This window comes from Quercus lobata, chromosome 5, assembly GCF_001633185.2.
Source record: "Quercus lobata isolate SW786 chromosome 5, ValleyOak3.0 Primary Assembly, whole genome shotgun sequence".
Lineage (NCBI taxonomy): Eukaryota > Viridiplantae > Streptophyta > Magnoliopsida > Fagales > Fagaceae > Quercus > Quercus lobata.
The window spans coordinates 83055982-83075329 of NC_044908.1; the positions used below are offsets into that span (position 1 = coordinate 83055982).

The following is a 19348-nucleotide window of genomic DNA, read 5'->3' on the forward strand; positions in this document are numbered from 1 at the left end:
GTGAATATGGGTTGAATGATTTATGACTTCTCTTATATGTTCATTTGTTTGTTATGGTTTTGTCACGGATTGCCAAAATGGGAGATTGTTAGGACATATGTGTTTCACATGTTAGGAACATATGTTACTCTTTTATGTAATTGGTTAATCTTTTGACAAAACGCACTTTACTTGTATTTGAGTAGATCTAAGATGTGTTTAATGCTTTAAAAAACCTTGTTTCAAATTCAAGTGTTAAAACCATGCAAGTCTATCCAAGATTCAAGTGTGGAAAGTGCTGTTCATTAAAACTCGACGGCTAGCATCTATTGAGACTTAGAGCTGTCTGAATCCCGTGGCTCGATAGCAGCTCAACAAATAGGTATCTGTTGAGGTTTATGAAGTTCAGTTTTTCAAGACTGTTTTTCATCCAATCCGTGATTATATGTTTGGGCTTTCTTTTCTTACAACCCTAGATATATATAAGGATTATTTTAAGAGTCGTCAAAGGTGACACAAGTTGCATAAGTGTTGAGCAAAGTTTGTTCATGCAAATTGTGACCAGAGACAGAATTTGCCCTAGTTCATCTTTCTTATGAAGAAGTTGCTGTGTTTGTACACCGTAGGGTTTCGTGACCAAGGAGCTTTTTGATTTTCATTGTGTGATGAACTGAAAAACTTTACAACTAACAACCTTCTCTAGTTGGTGATTGAAGTCGCATACTAGGATCTGCACAATTGGTTAGTCACGTACTGGGGGCTGTGCATTGAAAAGGAGAAATTGTCACTACAAAACAAGTCCAATTGGGTATTGGGGTAAGGGTTCAACTGTAGGTTGGTAGAAGGTACTGAAATTCCTTTACTTGTAACCGCTTGTTGTGATAATAGTGAATTCTTGGGAGTGGTGACCTTAAAATCACCCGGTGGGGTTTTTGTCGTGTAGGTTTTCCCTATTCTTAAACAAATCACCATGTCAATTTATTTTCTGCTGCATACTTAGTTTAATTGGTGATTTGTTTGTACTACCACACGTTTGCATGTTAATTTGATTAAATAACAAACTTGGCTAATTAATCAATTAATTCATCACAAGGGGTCAATACGTTTTTGGCCTATCATCAATTTTTGCCTAAGGCCCCTAAATGCATCAATCCACCCTTGCTCCTTATAGACATCTTACTCAACAACATTCTCCACCACATCTCTTCTGTCACCCAAAATAACCACCTAATCCTTGCTATCATCCACCATAATTTCGTTCACATTGTTTATTCCCCTAAAACCCTTCTTAAAAGTGAAAGAGACAAAAAAAGTGCGAGAAGTGAAATATTTTTGGTATTATTGCCACTACCCGGTAGGTGTGTGAGATAGGGAACATAGGGAAGTGGTTTGGTGGTAAGAACTTAGCTTCTTGAGGTTTGTTGGATGTACAACATAGGTGAGGAAGAAAGGGAGAGAGAGTGAGAACAGAATTACAGAAATAAGTGCGGCTGGGTTGGGTGAGAAGAATTGAAAGTGAGAAACCAAAGTAACATGAAATGAACCAAAAAGAATGGCTAAATATAGAATTTGCTGCAGGATGTTAGCCCTTTACTAGATCAGACTACCAGTACAAGATGAGATGAAGTGAGAATAATTACGTACAATCCAAATGTGACTTCTTTAGGAAAATGTGTTTCTTAGAGTTAAAGCTCTTTTCTTGCTTGCCGAGCCACAATAATGGACAATTTTGATTTAGTGGCACGTCACATAATGATATATATGGTTGTGTTTGCTTCCTTTGGCCAAATGTCATTTCTTTATATATGTTTGTTTCACTTTCAAAGTATATTGATATAAAATACTTGTTTGTTAAAAAGAAAGTGACTGAGGCACATATATTGAGCCAAATTTCACAGAAAAGTAGTATTAAATTTGTGCAATGAAATTCATTAATATAGCTATATATATATATATATATATATATATTTTGAGATGTTTAATATAATTGTATTGAATGTTAAGGATAGTATAAATTTTATTGAAATAGATTTTAAAATAGATAATTTGATGTGAGTATTAAAAAGTGATTGTGTAAAATAGAAAGAGACATTACCAACACCATTAGATCTGTGGCTTTCAAAACTCAGATGGATGTTGCTTTTCTAGGTTATTTGTTGTCTGTATAAGAAGGGTGTGTTGTGTTTGGTTACCAAGAAAGTTCACAACAAGAAAAGAAAATGAATTAGAGATTAATTTGTTTTGGATGTATTGTGTGACTAGTTAGCTAGAAAGTGAAAAAAACCAAACAAACAATAAAATCCAGACAATCAATTTTTTTTTTTTTTAATGAGGAATTAATTTTTTTTTGAAATTTTTTAATTTTTATTTCTAATTTTTTTTATGAGTTAATGGTAGGAACAAAAAATGTAGAGACCAAAATGGTATTTTTGCCAATAAGAAAATAGATTCTTATATGATTATACAAATAAAATTTGTTGCACAGGGGTGAAAAAAAAGTAGAATTGATTGTGGATAGGCAGCATCCAAAGAGCTGGAGTGTCATTACTATTGTACAAAATGTAATAAAATCCAAATTTAATTCCCTTTTTTTTTTTTTAATTTATTCCATCTAGCATTCAATTGTTTTGATAGCATATCTATGTGATTTAGATTTTGACAAAGTTTAGGTACAAAATTGGTTGTAGCCTTAAGTTACAACTTTATTTAAATTTTTTTTTTTTATACTGGAGGTGAATTTTGACAAATCCACCACTGTATTACATTTTCTTCTTATATCCTCTATTCTTGCAAAATTTCTAGAAAATTAAAGATCAATTACTATGTCATCAATAAATTGTTTAAATTGTAAGTTTTTTTTTTTTTTAGTTTAAAATTATGCATAAAATATAAGGGCATAAAGAACATGCAATCCAACTATTAGATTTTCAAAATATGTAGTAATGTTGTAGCCTTAGGATACCAATTTTGTAACTAAATTTTTTTCATTTAGATTTTATTTAATCACAATCTTGGACTAATTCATTGTCAACAAATTGTTGAAGAAGTGTTTTATATAATATTCACATGGCATTCTAATCATTGTGCACATGATATGTGATTTAAGATAAATATAGTCATATGTGATTTAAGATAAATATAGTCATATTTATATTTTTTTTACGTATAAAAAAAATCTAAAAATGAGAACATAAAATATAAGAAGAAATCTTTAATGGTTCTAAATATAAAAAATAATGATGTAATGTTTTTTTTCTTTTTTGTTTAGCTTACATAATAATATATTCATGGGAAATTCATTGGTTTATAAGCTCAGTGGATTTCAATGATACACTAGGCAACTCAGCACTGCAATAGCATTGTTGCCAATACCAACTGAACCTTGGTTTGAGAAAATTGTTGCTTCAAAATTCATTTGATAGAGAATACAAAGGAAAGAATTAATTAAGACAATAAATTGTAAGTGCAATTCATAAAAAGGAAAGAAAAGATATTATCTAATTTAGAAACAAAAAAAAGTATTAATACTATTAGTAGATGGATTTCTAATTTTAAAAGGAAATGTTATTCTAAAAATGTATGTAATTATTTGTATAATAGTATTAAAGTACTCCTATGGAAATAAACTAATAAAATAATTTTTGCAAAAAGAGAAATTAAAAGGGAGCTAGATTTGTGGGTTCCAGTTAGCTCAATTGGTAAAGTTTCTGATGGTTGAATAAGAGATCTGGAGTTCAATCCCCGCCTACACAAAAAACTGATTGGTGTCTTGGTCTGATGATAAAGAGCTATCATCAGGAGCGGACGCCATAGGTTGAAACTCTCTCAAAAAAGGGAGCTAGATTTTTGTTGTTTTTACTTACTATGATGGAAGGGGCTACTTTGCTCTAGCTAGGGGAACATAAAATAGTTTTCTTAGTACACTTCATAATTTCTGTCATCTTCCTAAGAGACACGTAGATTGATGTGAATATTCCTCTTTTTTTTTTTTTTTGGGGGGGTTAATATGCTAGATGACAGTTGATAATTGAATGCAACTAGATAAAGTATTTTCAGATACCTCAAAAGCTAAAAGAAGAAAACAGATAATACGAAAGAGAGAGTTCAAGTGATTAATTAGTACCACCTCAGTGACATAATGCATAAACATCTAAATCATCTGTAATATCCTTAACATAACTCGTGGATAAACTAAACTTATAATTTGCTCAAAATTCAAAGCCACAAAAGGTACTGGAATAGTTGTAGTCTCCAAATAGCTGTTGATTTACGTTGGAGAAAGGATCTTGTTGACTTGAATTGAGCCATGAAGGCTGATCTTCACCTTCTTGGGCAACAGCATGAATCATTTGAAGCTGCTGCATTTGTTGTTGTTGTTGTAGTTGTTGTTGTGCATTATGAAAGGCTATTTCACCGTTTGTCTTCTCTAGCTCAGACTGAGCCTCAATTATTTGTTCTTGGAGTCGAGAGATTATCCGAACACTTCCATAGACTGGGTCTTCAACACGTGAACTTGCTTCGAAAGACATGCAATCAGCTGCCACAGGTCGTAAATGCAGTGGAAGTTGCTGCAATGCCAAATGATGAAAAAAACTTGAAACCTGCTTTCTTGTTTTGTTTTTGTTTTTGGGTAAATAAACTAGAGAGATGAAAATCATTAATTACTCAGGCAACTTAATTTGACAAAGAATCTATTTCAAATGATAGTGCTTTCACGCTTTTTTGTGACAGGTATTAAAATTAAACTTGATAAAAGTAAACAAAGAGTCTATATATGGAAAATATCAAACGGCTTCAAGACTAATAAAAAACATTTCCATTAGGAGTAGAGTCAATTAAATTAGTTGCTCAAATAACTAAATTCTAAAAGAATAATGCAGATTTTGTTAAAAATGGAAATTGAGATGAATTTAAATATTTTTGATCTAGTCAACTTCATTAGGTAGTAATATTCACTTACTCAAAACACTTATAAAATTTTTCTCAAGTGTTGTTTCAAGAAAATTTAGGAGGAAAAGGTACTAAACAAATTTGATATTAACATAAAATGATGAACTCAAAGCTTACAATGATAGGAAAAAAAGAGGAAAGTAAAACATGTTCAAATTCATATTGATTATAGAAATGGTTGTTTTATTTCCTAGAACAAAGTAAGAACTGAAGAACAACACTAACAATAGTAGATAATAGTACAAAACATATCATCTTTGCATTATTATTGTAGTAAGGTTTTTGCTCTTAGCTCTTAGTCATGAATGTCGATTCTGTAATGTACTTTGTATTTAGAAAATGGGTAAAATTTGTTTCCCTACTAATGTATTGGAATAAAAGTAAACAAAAAAAAAAAAAAAAAAACCCAGAATATGTAATTAATTAAATAAATAAAACTAAGTCAGTGTCATTTGTTATCTTCTTTCACTATATTTACCAATCAAAGATGAATTAGAGAAAGAATCCATTAAGAAACATCTTAATGAGATCATTAACACCATCTATGTGATTATTTCAATAAGATAGAAAGCTTTTCGGTGAACGACAAACAAGCTGAAATATTAATCCCTCCTCTATATATGCATATGAAATAATATCTATATTATACCTTTATGTTAACTAATTAATAAATGAAAAATATGTTACTAGCTATTAACATGTGTGTGTATATATATATATATATATATATATATATTTTTGGTCCTACCTCTAGCATTTTGGCAGTGTTGCTAATACCAAAGATTTTGTGAACACAAGCGAATCTTTGTGGATTGGTTGGAGGAAAATATGGTGCAAGAACACAATCTTTAGTGCATCTCCTTCTCAAAGATTTGCAAGCTGCACATCTAGTTGAATGGGACATTGTCAGAATTTCGAGAATCTACTCAAAGATTTTCTTTCAAAACTTATTCTAAAGAAGAGATTTGGTTTCTATATATATATAATGGTGATAAGTTTATAGCTGAATTCATAAAGGGGTTTGCCGGTCTCATAGAGATTAAAACAGCAATAAATTACAAAACCAATAAAAGGTGAAACACTACTCAAAAACAAAAATTCTATTCCATACAATTTCCTTATGAAACAAAAGGTAGTAATTTCCTTATGAAACAGAAGGTAAAAGGAGAATAATATAGTTTCTATTAAAGTAGGGCTGGCCGAATTCAATTTGAGGCCTTTGGCAAAACCCTTAAATAGGCATTTGTGTGTGTGTGTGTTTTTTTTTCCCTGAAAGAAGGCATTTGTGTATTTAAATATCACTTTAAATGATATTTATTTATTAACCATCAATTTAGTTAATTTTTTGTTTATAAATTTTAAAAAATAAAATAAAATTCATTATTCTTACTTTTTTATATCGACTAAAGCATTTAATTGATGCTAGAGTAGAGATACTACAAATTTTATTACATAAACCTTACAATCACAAATTAGAATAAATTGATTTAAACATTCATTTATTATGTTGTTTAAGTAGCACTAGTCTATTCTTGCAAAATAAGTTGCAAGTATTATGCAGTAAAATTTGTAGTAACTTTAATATTTTTCATTTACTTAATAGTGATTTGGTTGGATTTTGATTATTATATATACGGGTTGCATTCAACTTACACATGATGTAACTTTAAATAATGTTACATCACTCAATATTTTAAATTGAATGCGAATTTTAATAAATTCACTGTTAGATTACATTATTTTCGTACATTCTCCGTACTTGCAAAATTTCAAGATGATTAAATATTAATAGTCATGTCATTAATCAATTGTTTAAATTCATATTTTTGTAGTTTAAAATAACGAATAGAATATGAGTTCATGGATCGAATGATAAATAACAATTGATTGGTATAAATATTGGTATATGTATGTTAAAAACATATAGAACGTATAATCCAACAGTAGAATTTTTAAAATATAAATTCAATACTAAGTTATTGGGAGGTGTAACGTTACTTAGAGTTACACTAAATGTAACTGACACCAGATGTAACATTACTTAGAGTTACATTAGATATAACATTGTTTAGGGAAGAGGTTAAAGCTACTATACATTTTACTACAAAAACTTGAAAAATGAAGTGAAAAAGAATATGATTGGTGACACTTCAACAAGATAATATTTGAATATTTGAATTACTTATACTTGGGCACCAAAAATTTGTAAGGCCTATATAATAAAACGTAGTAATTCTAGCATCAATCAATTTTTTGGGTCTTTTTAAAGGAAAATACTAAAAGCATTACAAATTTTACTACATAAAATTTATAAATTGTTGCGATAACCTATTGCCATAGAATTTTTTGCAACAGTGGGCAACAAAATTTTTTCATTGCAATAGGTGTTTATTGCAACAATTTTGAGTTTATTGCAACAAAAAATTTCGTGCAATAGGGCTTTTTTCTTGTAGTGATTACTTAATAAATGAATTAATGTTTGAAATGTATTTTGGTGATTGTGACACATAAGTTTGTTATCCAATAAAACTTGCAATATCCCTAGCATTACTATTCTAATTAAAAGTGGAGGGGAAAAAAATTCACTTTTTGGCTCCCACATTTTGAGGCATTTCTCTAGAAGGCGAGGTGATATAATATGTATATGATACATGTATCTATTATTTCACATGAAGATAGACCACATTTGTGGGACCAACCCCATGTGAGAGAGAGAATTAATATATACATGAGAAACACGATAGATTCTCTCCTAGTAAGGGGCCCTAGATCAGAGCCCAGGCCGACGCAATTTTTGTTGCATGTGGCGGGTGATTGTGTGCAAGCTTAAGCTAAAATTAAAGAAGGACGGCAAGGGCTGATCAATTGGCTTTCTACAGGTGAAGATATTTTTGAACAAAAAAGTCAAAAACTTTGCATGCATTTGCATGCGCATGGCAACCACTTCTATCATATCTATCTTTTTGACTTTAACTAAAGTAAATAAACAATTGCTTTGTTCAGACCTGAGTAGTTTAATTTTTTATTGCATCTTTACTTAATTAATGAGCATTACAAGTTAATTTTTTTTAATTATATATATATAAAAGAAAATTTCGGTGCATGATCTTTTAGTTCAAAATACATTTTGCACGTTAATTTTTTTATTAAAAAACATTTTGGGTGCCTGATCTTTTAGTTTAAAATACATTGGTTTAATTGATGTTTTAAAACAATACTAAGGAGTTAAGTACTTTATATTTATTATGGCATATTTATCTCCATCACTTTAAGAAAAGTAAATAAATATATAGCTGCTTTGCTTTGCTGAGTGATCTAATCTTTTCCTCACTTCTTACTTAATGAGTGTTATAAATTAACTTTTATTTTAATTTGGGTGCCTGATCTTTTATTTCAAATTACATAAAGTTTAGTTTGTTAAAGTTAATAACACAACTGCTAAAGTATTTTAGTGTCAAATAAGAGATATGTGTTTGAGTATCACCTACACCAAAAAGAAACCAATTGATATCTTGATTTGATGGTAAAACATGATCATGGAGCAAGACGTTATAGATTTTCAATCCTAACTTACCTTATTTGTTAATAATAATAATAATAAAAATAATTAAAATGAATGTGATTAAAAATCATTCATGTTCGAACTATGTTTGGGTCTTACTTAGAACATCAATTAGGAAACAATAATTAAAATGAATGTACATGTGTTTTATGACATGGTTGAGATGCATTTTGAGATTTGTTGTATTATTGTTTTATGTGAAAATATGGGCATGTGTCTCATCATCTTATGAACAATTCACTAATTAACTTAATTTTCAAAACTGTTAATGGTTTACACTTAAAAACAATACTAGGAGGTTTACCCTCAAAACTTATGTATACAATTATGTTCTTCAATACTTAGCAAAAAAAGAAAAGAAAAAGAAAAAAAGAGTCCAATACGAAACATTGCTGTTGTCTAGCTAGCTAGGTCTTGTATTGAGTTGTGCAGACTGAACTGAACCGTTGAAATGGAATAATACTGGAAAGGTTGTAAAGCTTTATTGTTGCCATTGAATACTTTTTTTTACTACTCTTTTAATTTGATGGTTTGATGCATGCATAGGCATTTGTGTCAAAACTGTGGGAAGGACGAAGGAATTTTTGCTACTTTGCAATGCAAGAAATATATATATTTATATATATATATATATATTTTTTTTTTACATTGCCAATTGATTATTATTATAGAATACTAATTTAAAATTTAATTTTTTTTAAAAAATCCAAAACAAAAAAGAAAAAGAAATTCCAAAAATGATAATTATAGACAAATGAGAACGCCGTCTGTAGTGTGGGGATCAAACCCATGACCATGCCACGTGGTTAAAAGCCACACGCTTTACCACTGAGCAAAGACAGGTTTGTTATACTTCTGAGTTTAATATACATACATACATACACTTTTTAGCTTGGATGAATTGCACTTACAAACCCACTTCCCGTCTCTATGATGATTGATTACTCTCAGAATTAGATTTAGAAGAGTTTCATTCTTGTGTATTTTCGTTGCAGAAATACCACATTTTCAATTGCATCACTTTATCACGGTATTTAGCATAGTATAACACTTTAAGAGCATCTACATCACTTTACCATGCTCATGATATGATATTCAATGCAATTGGGCTAAGTTTGTCAAATGAGATTTTCATATGCCCAACGCGTGCCCAACAACCCAAGTGTCACAAAAGATGAAACCTTTCACCTGACCACCCACTTACGTACCATTTATTTCGATTAAAAATAAAAAAAAAACTACTTTTGGTTAAAAGAAGACTTATGACAAACACGTTTTTCTTTCGTTAAAATGTTTTTAAAAACGACTCTATCTCACATCACGTAAAGCAAATGTGGTAAAATTCAAGCTTTCAAACTCATTCTCAAGATTGCTATCAAACACAAGAAAATTAAGTAGTCTTGAACAAAAAGAATTTCGTCATTTTCCAAAAAAACAAAATGTTCATATCAAAACTGACAAAGCCTTATGGCGTGTTTGGATGGAGGGGGGAAGTAGAGTAGTTGGCTAAAAATAAACTAATTTTGTGCTAAATCTACTCTACTCCCTCTCAATCCAAACAGACCATTAGTTGAAAACATTGTGTGACATTGCCCATCGAGTCGGTTGGTCGGAAGAGTCAGATTGATCGCTTCATTGAGCATGCCTAACATTTACACCAGGATTTAAGATCTACAGTTTTTACAAAAAGCATATACAACTTTAGACCATAACCCCACTTTTAAACGTGCATGGAATTATAATTGCTTTGTTTTACCAAATTCGTGTTTAATTTATTCATCATGCAGATTGATAACAAAAGTTCATCATAAATTTGTATTCGTGGTTCAAAACTTTTTCCTTCACAATGTTCACATGAGCTGAACCCAAGAAACTTTCATATAAGGATAATTTTACCATTTTTTAAGGGCAAGTCAAAATTGCTAAGTTGTTATTTGTTAAGTTGAAAATACTTCAGAAGTACCTAAAAAATTTTCTCAATATCATAATCACCAAAAACTTGACCATGTAATCCAATTTTATTTTGATTATGAAAAAAAGTGTTTTTCTTGGATTTTTTTTCTATACGTTTACTTCCTCAAAATCTTCACATTTTTCTTTTTACAGCCATATTTTCTTTAGAAAAGAATAAAATACATGTAGCCAACCTAAATAGCCTAAAAGCATTCACATCAAGAATGCTAAAAAGCCAATTTTAGCACAAACACACAAAAATACCTACTACATCAAACCTCTCAAATGCTAAAATTTTTTTTGACTTCACCCCCTAAAGTTTTAATGTTTTGATCAACTCCCCTAACGTTACATAATGTTTAGAAAAGACCTAAATTTCATATTTGATGCTGATGTGATTGTGAAATGCCACGTAAGATTGTCATGTATGCTAATTGGGCCAATCAAACCATGCCATGTTAATTATCTTATAAAATAGAATAATTAAAAAATAAATAAAACTAAAACAATTTTCTAAAATCCAAAAGATGATTCCACTTTATCAACATCCAATCAAAACCCATCAATCTCAATCTCTGGCAAGAAATCATTGAATTGCTATAACAATCTCAATCTCCGATGAAAACCGTAAACATAAATAGTAAAAAAACCAACAAAAAACGAGCTTCCCCTTCTCAGCTCACACTTAGCTGTGCACTAGACACAATTGGGCACAGATTGGGGGAAATTAACCAAAGATGGCCATCTTTGGAAGTTGCAGGAAGACCCATCTCAATGCAACAATCTGCATTTGCTAAAAATTAGAGCCCATGTTGATAGTGCAATAGAACCTGCTGCCGCAATTCTAAAGGTCTTTGATACTGCTCATGAGCTTCAGAAGTTACACATGCCTGACCCATGTTTTGATCTCTTCGATTACCTCTGAGAACCAACACGAGATGTGCATGTCTGTATATGTTGATGTTCGAAGTTCAAATGCAAAACAAAGTTTCAAAGCTCTTGGTTTAAATTACCTTGAGATGTCTGAAAGCTCACTTAGTGTGTAAAACACTAATGAATGTTTAGACCCTCAATTACAAAATTATCAAAGCAAGCTTATATTCAAATAATTGATGTGCGGAATGATAAATATGAGCTATACCAAAAAAGGCAAAACGCTCTAAACCATAATTAATCACAAGCACAGAAGCAATTAAGAGGAATAGAGTAGGGAAGAGAGAAGCAAACACAAAGATAACACCAAGACGTGTTATCAAAGAGGAAACCGAAGAACTTGGCGAAAAACCTCTCCGTCACCCTCCAAGCGGTAAAATGATCCACTAGAAAACTAGTTGGGATACATGAATAGCAATAGACCCTCCAAGCCTAATCTACCCGATACACCTAAGCCCTCCAAGCTTCTTACTCCAACAAGATTACGCCAAACCGTGTTTTCTTTAGCTTTTCAGATCCCGCAATAAGCTCCATAGTACATCCGCCATCCTTGGTACCAGTGCTTCTCAAACTCCAAAAATACTCTCAACACTCTAAATGGGTGTAGGTTGTGTTTGAGTACAAATCTCCTCTCAATGGATATAACAATGGGAGAGGGAGGGAGAAGAGACTACAAAAGATTTCTCTCTAAGAATGAGTAGCTCTCTCTCTCTCTCTAATAAGGTGGGTGTGTTGTAGAAACCTTTTTTAGAGTTTTTCTCTTAATAGGCTCTTTTCAAATTTTGTGGGTAATGAGGGTATATATAGTATGAGTAATGGGAATACGAAAAGTCACAATTTTTAGTAAAACAGGGGAACTTTGCGGGTCACTTGCGACAGGTGCAAGTCGCGAATCCAAGTCACGATATAACCTCCTGGACAGGTTGTATTGAGTTGGATATTTGGCCTGACTGTTCACCTTCCTGCATGTGCTTCTCATGTGACCTTCAACTGTCTTGATCAAATCTTCACTACTTAATACTAAAGCCATTACAAATAAATCCCACAAAAATATAAGGAAATAAATTAATGCAATTACAACACTTTTTGTCATGGAATAAGAAAACACTAATGTTATGAGAAAAATAATAAATTAACAATCTCCCTCTTTGGCTATTCCATGACAAAACACCCTAAAACAGACTCTAGACTTAAACATGAGTTTGAGAACAATGGAAAAACTCACTCACACCTAAATCTAGAAGTTGTGATGAACTTGGAACATATATACCTGTAACCTGAAACACTAACACAAAACACATTAGACCCTCAAGGTAAAGCAAGTAATAAAATGACAAGTATAATGTAACAAGTAAATTGCGATCAAGTAATCACAATGTGAAACATATGAGCAACTTGATCATACACCAAAACAGTCATATAGAAATTACTACAATAATCACATAGCAAAACAAATGATCATCGGAACATGCATTCAATGAAGCATAATAGCATAAGGATGTATGCATGTCCAACACACAAACGCTATGCAATGAGAACAACAAAGCATAAATACTAAATATAACTCAAAGCACCATAAGCAAACAAAAAAACAAACAAAACAGAGTTTTCTTATTAATATAATGTCTTCTCCCCCTTGGTATATACATCTCCCCTATGGAATATATCCCTCCCTACAAATGTGTATGAGAAATAGAATTTCTCCCCCTAAGAATGTGTACAAGAGTCATATAGAAATGACAAAACTCTCTAGCATACTACTCTAGAGTATACTCTCCCCTTTTTTGACACGAATAGACAAAGGGTCAAGGAGAAAAGAGGGCATAAGATGAAGGTATGAACAAGGATAATGATGCATGAGGGGTGCAATATGAATGAGAGATGGAGATCAAAAAAAAAAAAAAAAAAAAAAAAAAAAAAAATACTACAAAGCATAAGGTAAACATGACATGCTAGGATGAAGAAACAAGGTATAGACCAATGCATGACAAGGGTAGCAAAGGTGTTTGCAAGAGGTGGCTATGTGCAATGTATAACCAAAGCATAGAAAATGCACATGTGGGGCAAGATGTGTTAAATACATAACCAATAAACCAAACATGTTCCCAATGAGGAAACATAAGAAAGCCCAAAGTTTGGTACTCATCGGAGTCCAAACAAGTGAGAAAATACCTAAGAGGCATTTTATCAAACATCTGACGTGCACACTATGAACAACAATGTAAAACAATACATGAACATCATGAAATCCACCCTTAATACATGTTCTTTTTGCCATAAGGGGCCAATATCCAAAGAAAATCATCAAAAGAAACAAATCTCATGCAAACAATTTGACAAAAATTAAGTTTTCCCTACCCCTATGATGAAAATCCAAACCAAGAGCACAAAAACTCTCCAAAACATAATCTAAGGATCAAAATCAATGAAAAGAGTTTAGAATTACCTTAGAGATGTTAATGGAATGAAAATCCATTCAAATTGGTTGGGTTTTGATGTAAAAATATTGTAAGAGGGGTTTTAGAGAGGATGGGAGAAGTTTAAAACAAATTTCCCACGAAAAGTTTTTTAAAAAGCTAATTCTAGGCGTTTGGCGACTGGGCGAGTCGCGACAACCTTTGAATGAACTCGCCACTAGCGAGTGAGTCGCCAATAGCGAGTGAGTTGCCAAACGAGTAGTCAAAACTTGCTACTCGAAAATGAGTGGCCAAACGAGTAGCCAAAAATTCTGACACCTGTTTTTCAACACAAAACATGCTTAACACAATGAAAAATAAAGTAAGCACTAAACATGAACATAAAAAGTGATAAAAATCACTTCCAAATACATATAAAATGATCAAAAATCTTTTTAAATTGATCAAACATGTAGTTGAACACATATACAACATATTTAATCAAGTGTAATCGAACAAATGAATAAGACATTCATTGAACATTAGGCATGTGTGTTGTGTGTGTGTATCAAATGTGGAATAGTCCTTAACCTAGAGTGAAACTTCAATGATCAATTCAATCAAGTCATATACAACTAGTACTAAGTCAAGTGGTCTATTTCAATTATAGAAATGAACATATATGATCTCCCACAAGAAAATGATTACATATCTTTGAAGCTTTTCATTTGGCTTTTTACAATTCATAACATTTGATCATTTTTTTATCTTTACACTCATTTTTGTGAGCGATGCCTGAAATTTTTGATATTTCAATTTGATGAACAAGTTTTTGGCTTTTGGCTTTTGGCACCATACATTTTGAATACATGTCACTTTCCCTTTTTCCTAGTTAAATAATAGTTTGTGCGACGGCTTTTTTAGCTCATTATCTCTTTTTGAGATTTAACATTGGTTGAGCTCTTGAAGCCAAAAAAAAAAAAAAAAAGTGAGAAGAGATATAGGCACAAGTCTACGCATGTATCAAAACCAACATGACTATTAACTAATCATTCATGACAAGCTTGAAGATCGATTTACAACAATCACACATAGATGTTAAGATTTTTCTCACATTGATAGATGTGCATACATAACAAGCTAAGCTCATAAATGCACTAAGTCATTAGTACGAAGGTACAAGGCTAAACTCACATGTGATATGTGCTCAAACATATACGATCAAACTTTTTGAATTTTTCACTCTTTATGTGGTTTTGGATTTTTTATCCACACAAAACTAAAATATAAAAGTAAGATAAAAAAACAAAAACAATGCATATAAAGAAATGCAAGATGCACAAAATACATGAAGATATGACATTCAATGCATGACGGGTTCTACAAAGATCAAAAGAATTTGATCAAAGACCAAAAGAGCAAAAGCTCAACCATAGGAACCCTTCCTCATCCAAATGGAATAATTGTTTGGAATGAGTGTCTCATGAGAAGAAAGACGAAGGTTGGAAGAATGAGAACCGGAGATGCACATAGACAAGGGGGTATGAACATCAAAAACTTTTTCAACAACTTACCAACCAGTTTTGCTTTCATAGCACAACTTCCAAGAAGTTCAAGTTTCTCTTTTCTTTTGATTCTTTTAAGAGCTTGAAACTTAGTGCAATGAGGTCTAAGATGACCAAAGACACCACAATGGTGACAAACAATGTGTTTAGGTCCACTATGCTTTTTGGAAAGGGATCTAATAACATGGTTTTGTTCTCTCTTCAAATTAGGACATTGAGGTCTTATATGACCAATCACACCACAATGGTGGCAAGTTGGAACAAACTTAGATCCATCCAAAACCTTAGGTTGAGACCTAAACAGAGGCTTTGACTTAAGAGTCTCTCTCCACCTTTTGATTTCTTTTGTATGGAGGAATGTACACCGATTTGTCCTTTGAGGTAGAACACATAATAGGCACAAAATTGGGTACCACAACATGATTGCAACAAATATTTTCATCATTTTTAGCAATAGGTTCAGCAATCAAACACTTGGTATGCATCTTAAGAAATTCATTTTCACATTTTAGCTCATTAAAAAGTTTGTTAGACAAAACAAGTTTGGCATTCAAGTCCACATTCAAACATTCAAACTCTTTCAGCTTTTCAAGAGAATTTTCAGCAAGTTTCTTATATTTCTTAACCAATTTGTTGGATTCATTGAGCTTAGCAATCAAATCATCCTTTTCACAAATAAACTTGCTCAAATTCTTACGAAACTTCTTTTCCTCTTTCTTCAAGAGTTTGTTATTTGGAATTTACAATTATGAGGATTAACACTCATAGAGGCATTTTCACAAACACATGGCATATTACATTCACAAACATCCATAGAAGCATACAAAGCACTATCCATAGCAATAAACATAAGGGATCAAGGATTACACTTAGGTAATGAAACCAAAACAAGTGTGCCCGCTCTTATATCAATTGAAAGCTCACTTAGTGTGTAAAACACTAGTGAATGTTTAGACCCCCAATTATAAAATTACCAAAGCACGCTTATATTCAAACAATTGATGTGTGAAATGATAAATATAAACTATAACCAAAAAGGCAAAATACTCTAAACCATAATTAATCATAAATACAGCAGCAATTAAGAGGAATAGAGTAAGGAAGAGAGAAGCAAACACAAATATAATACCGAGACATGCTATTAAATAGGAAACTGAAGAACTCGGCGAAAAACCTCTCTGCCACCCTCCAAGTGGTAAAATGATCCACTAGAAAATTAGTTAGGATACATGAATAGCAATAGACCTTCCAAACCTAATCTATCCGATGCACCTAAACCCTCCAAGTTTCTTATTCCAACAAGGTTACCCCGAACTGTGTCTTTTCTAGCTTTCTGGATCCCGCAATAAGTTTCATATTGCATCTGCCATCCTTGGCATCTACCAATGCTTCCCAAGCTCCAAAAACACTCTCAACACTCTAAATGGATGTACGTTGTGTTTGGGTACAAATCTCCTCTCAATGGATATAACAATGGGAGAGGGAGGGAGAAGAGACTACAAAGATTTATCTCTAAGAATGAGTAGCTCTCTCTCTAATAAGGTGGGTGTGTTGTAGAAACCTTTCTTAGGGTTTTTCTCTCAATAGGCTCCTTTCTGTGGGTAATGAGGGTATAGTATGAGTAATGGGAATATGAAAAGTCACAATTTTCAGTAAAATAGGGGAACTTCGCGGGTCACTCGCGATTGGTGCAAGTCGCGAATCCAAGTCACGAGATAACCTCCTGGACATGCTGTACTGAGCTGGACACCTAGCCTGACTGTTCACCTTCCTGCATGTGCTTTTCATGTGACCTTCAGCTATCTTGATCAAATCTTCATCACTTAATACTAAACCCATTACAAATAAATCCCACAAAAATACAAGGAAATAAATTAATGCAATTGCAACACTTTTTGTTATTGAATAAGCCAACACTAATGTTATGAGAAAAAATCATAACTTAGCAATGTCAATCACAAAATTTGATGGTGTGCTGAATATAGAGGGATACATCGGCCAATGGATTAAGCATTTGGTGTTGGCAATGAAGCACGTATTTGAGCTTGAGCATAGACTCTACAATGATGTCTTCAAGAAGATAGGATCCAAAGTTGCAACAATTTTGAGTTTATTGCAACAAAAACTTTCATTGCAGTAGGGCCTTTTTCTTGTAGTGATTACTTAATAAATGAATTAATGTTTGAAATGTGTTTTGGTGATTGTGACACATAAGTTTGTTATCTAGTAAAAATTGCAATATCCCTATCATTAATATTCTAATTAAAAGTGGAGGGGAAAAAAAATTCACTTTTTGGCTCCCACATTTTGAGGCATTTCTCTAGAAGGCGAGGTGATATTATGTGAGTGTTTGGATTCACGTTTTTCCAAACACGTTTGCATTTTTTTTTCAGCGCGTGAACAGTAACATCACATGGATTCACTGTGTAGAAGACAAAGGGCATTATTCAGGCACTGTTCATGGGTCTCACGACACTATTCACACATTTAAAAATTATTTTGTTATCGTGTTTTTAGTTTTCAGTTTTCAATTTCAGTAAAAATAAGTTGTATCCAAACGAACCTTATATGTATATGATACATGTATCTATTATTTCACATGAAGATAGACCACATTTGTGAGACCAACCTCATGTGAGAGAGTGAATTAATATATACATGAGATGATGAGAAACACGATAGATTTTCTCCTAGTAAGGGGCCCTAGATCAGAGCCTAGGCCGACGCAATTTTTGTTGCATGTGGCGGGTGATTGTGTGCAAGCTTAAGCTAAAATAAAAGGACTGCAAGGGCTGATCAATTGGCTTTCTACAGGTGAAGATATTTTTGAACAAAAAATATATTCGGTCAAAAACTTTGCATGCGCATGGCGACCACTTCTATCATATCTATCTTTTTCACTTTAACTAAAGTAAATAAACAATCCCATCAAAAAAAAAAAAAAAAAGTAAATTAACAATTGCTTTGTTGAGACCTTAGTAGTTTAATTTTTATTTGAGTACTATGTGCACCTCACATATGTGGGGGCTTCATACTTTAATTTTGACTTTTAGGGAATACTAATGTTACAAATTGAACTACAATGTGTACTTATCAAAAAAAAAAAAAGTTCAGTTTTTTTAATTTTTAATTTTTTTAAATAATAGTTTAATAATTTAACCTTACTTTTATATTTTAAATATTTATTATTCTACTAAAAAAACTATTTATTATTAAAAATAAAAAGTCATAAACGTCAATGTGTCGCTAAGGCAATAACCCAATTTCCCATTCTCAAAAAAAAGGGGAAAAATGAGTAAACGTGTGGTCGTGTGGGACTGCCAGTGGGAAGTTTCTTTTTTATTTTTTTCTCCCCTAAATCCTTTACCACGCTTTTTTTTTTTCCTGAGAATCTTTTACCACACATTGCAGGTCACATTCCTACTCTTTTATTTTTCAGTTTTCTACTTTACTTTCCCCAAGACCTCTTTCTCTTGGGTAAGACTCTCTCTCCCTCCTCCATCGTCCTTACAGGCTACATTAGAGCATCTCCAGCAGTTTCAGCAAATTTTTATATTATTTAGAGAATGAACAGTAACATTTAGCTTTTACATACCCACTTTTTCAAATACACTTCCAACAGATTCTCTATCTCATTCTCTATTTCATTTAAATATTGTTTCTTCATTCATTCTTTATCATCATTTATTCTTTCTATATTTATTCCCAACAATTATATTTTTTTTTAATGAAAAGTGTTATATTTACAACATTTTTTGCAATATTTTCACAACAAAATTTATGTGGAAAGTTGTTTTAATTTGAACTCACCACTGAAATTATTTTTTTTCTCGCCAATATTAACTAATAACAATTTGTTATTTAAAATTTATTATGAAAATATTGTGGTAGAATTTCTCAATTAGGATTTTTTATTCTTTATATTATTTTTTATTATTTCATTTCATTCTCCTCCACACACGTGTCCTCTATCCCCCTTTCTTTTATTTCTTTTTCTCCTCCAGAATGTT

At 31.9% G+C, this 19348-nt stretch overlaps 1 protein-coding gene across 1 annotated transcript; it reads right to left on the reverse strand.

The window, feature by feature from the left end:
• Nucleotides 1-4187: 4187 nt before the first annotated feature.
• On the reverse strand, nucleotides 4188-5833 carry LOC115991311 (LOB domain-containing protein 24-like). The gene is made up of 2 exons (XM_031115019.1): nucleotides 5678-5833; nucleotides 4188-4547 (listed from the first exon to the last, which is right to left on the reverse strand). The coding sequence occupies exons 1-2, from the start codon at nucleotides 5831-5833 to the stop codon at nucleotides 4188-4190; spliced, it is 516 nt and encodes a 171-aa protein (XP_030970879.1).
• Between the last annotated feature and the right edge of the window lie 13515 nt (nucleotides 5834-19348).

Coding starts and splice junctions, on each gene's coding strand:
- LOC115991311 (XM_031115019.1), bottom strand. CDS start 5,833: ATGTCCCATTCAACTAGATGTGCAGCTTGCAAATCTTTGAGAAGGAGA. Junction 4,548..5,677: donor ACACTGCCAAAATGCTAGAG/GTAGGACCAAAA, acceptor TTGGCATTGCAG/CAACTTCCACTGCATTTACG.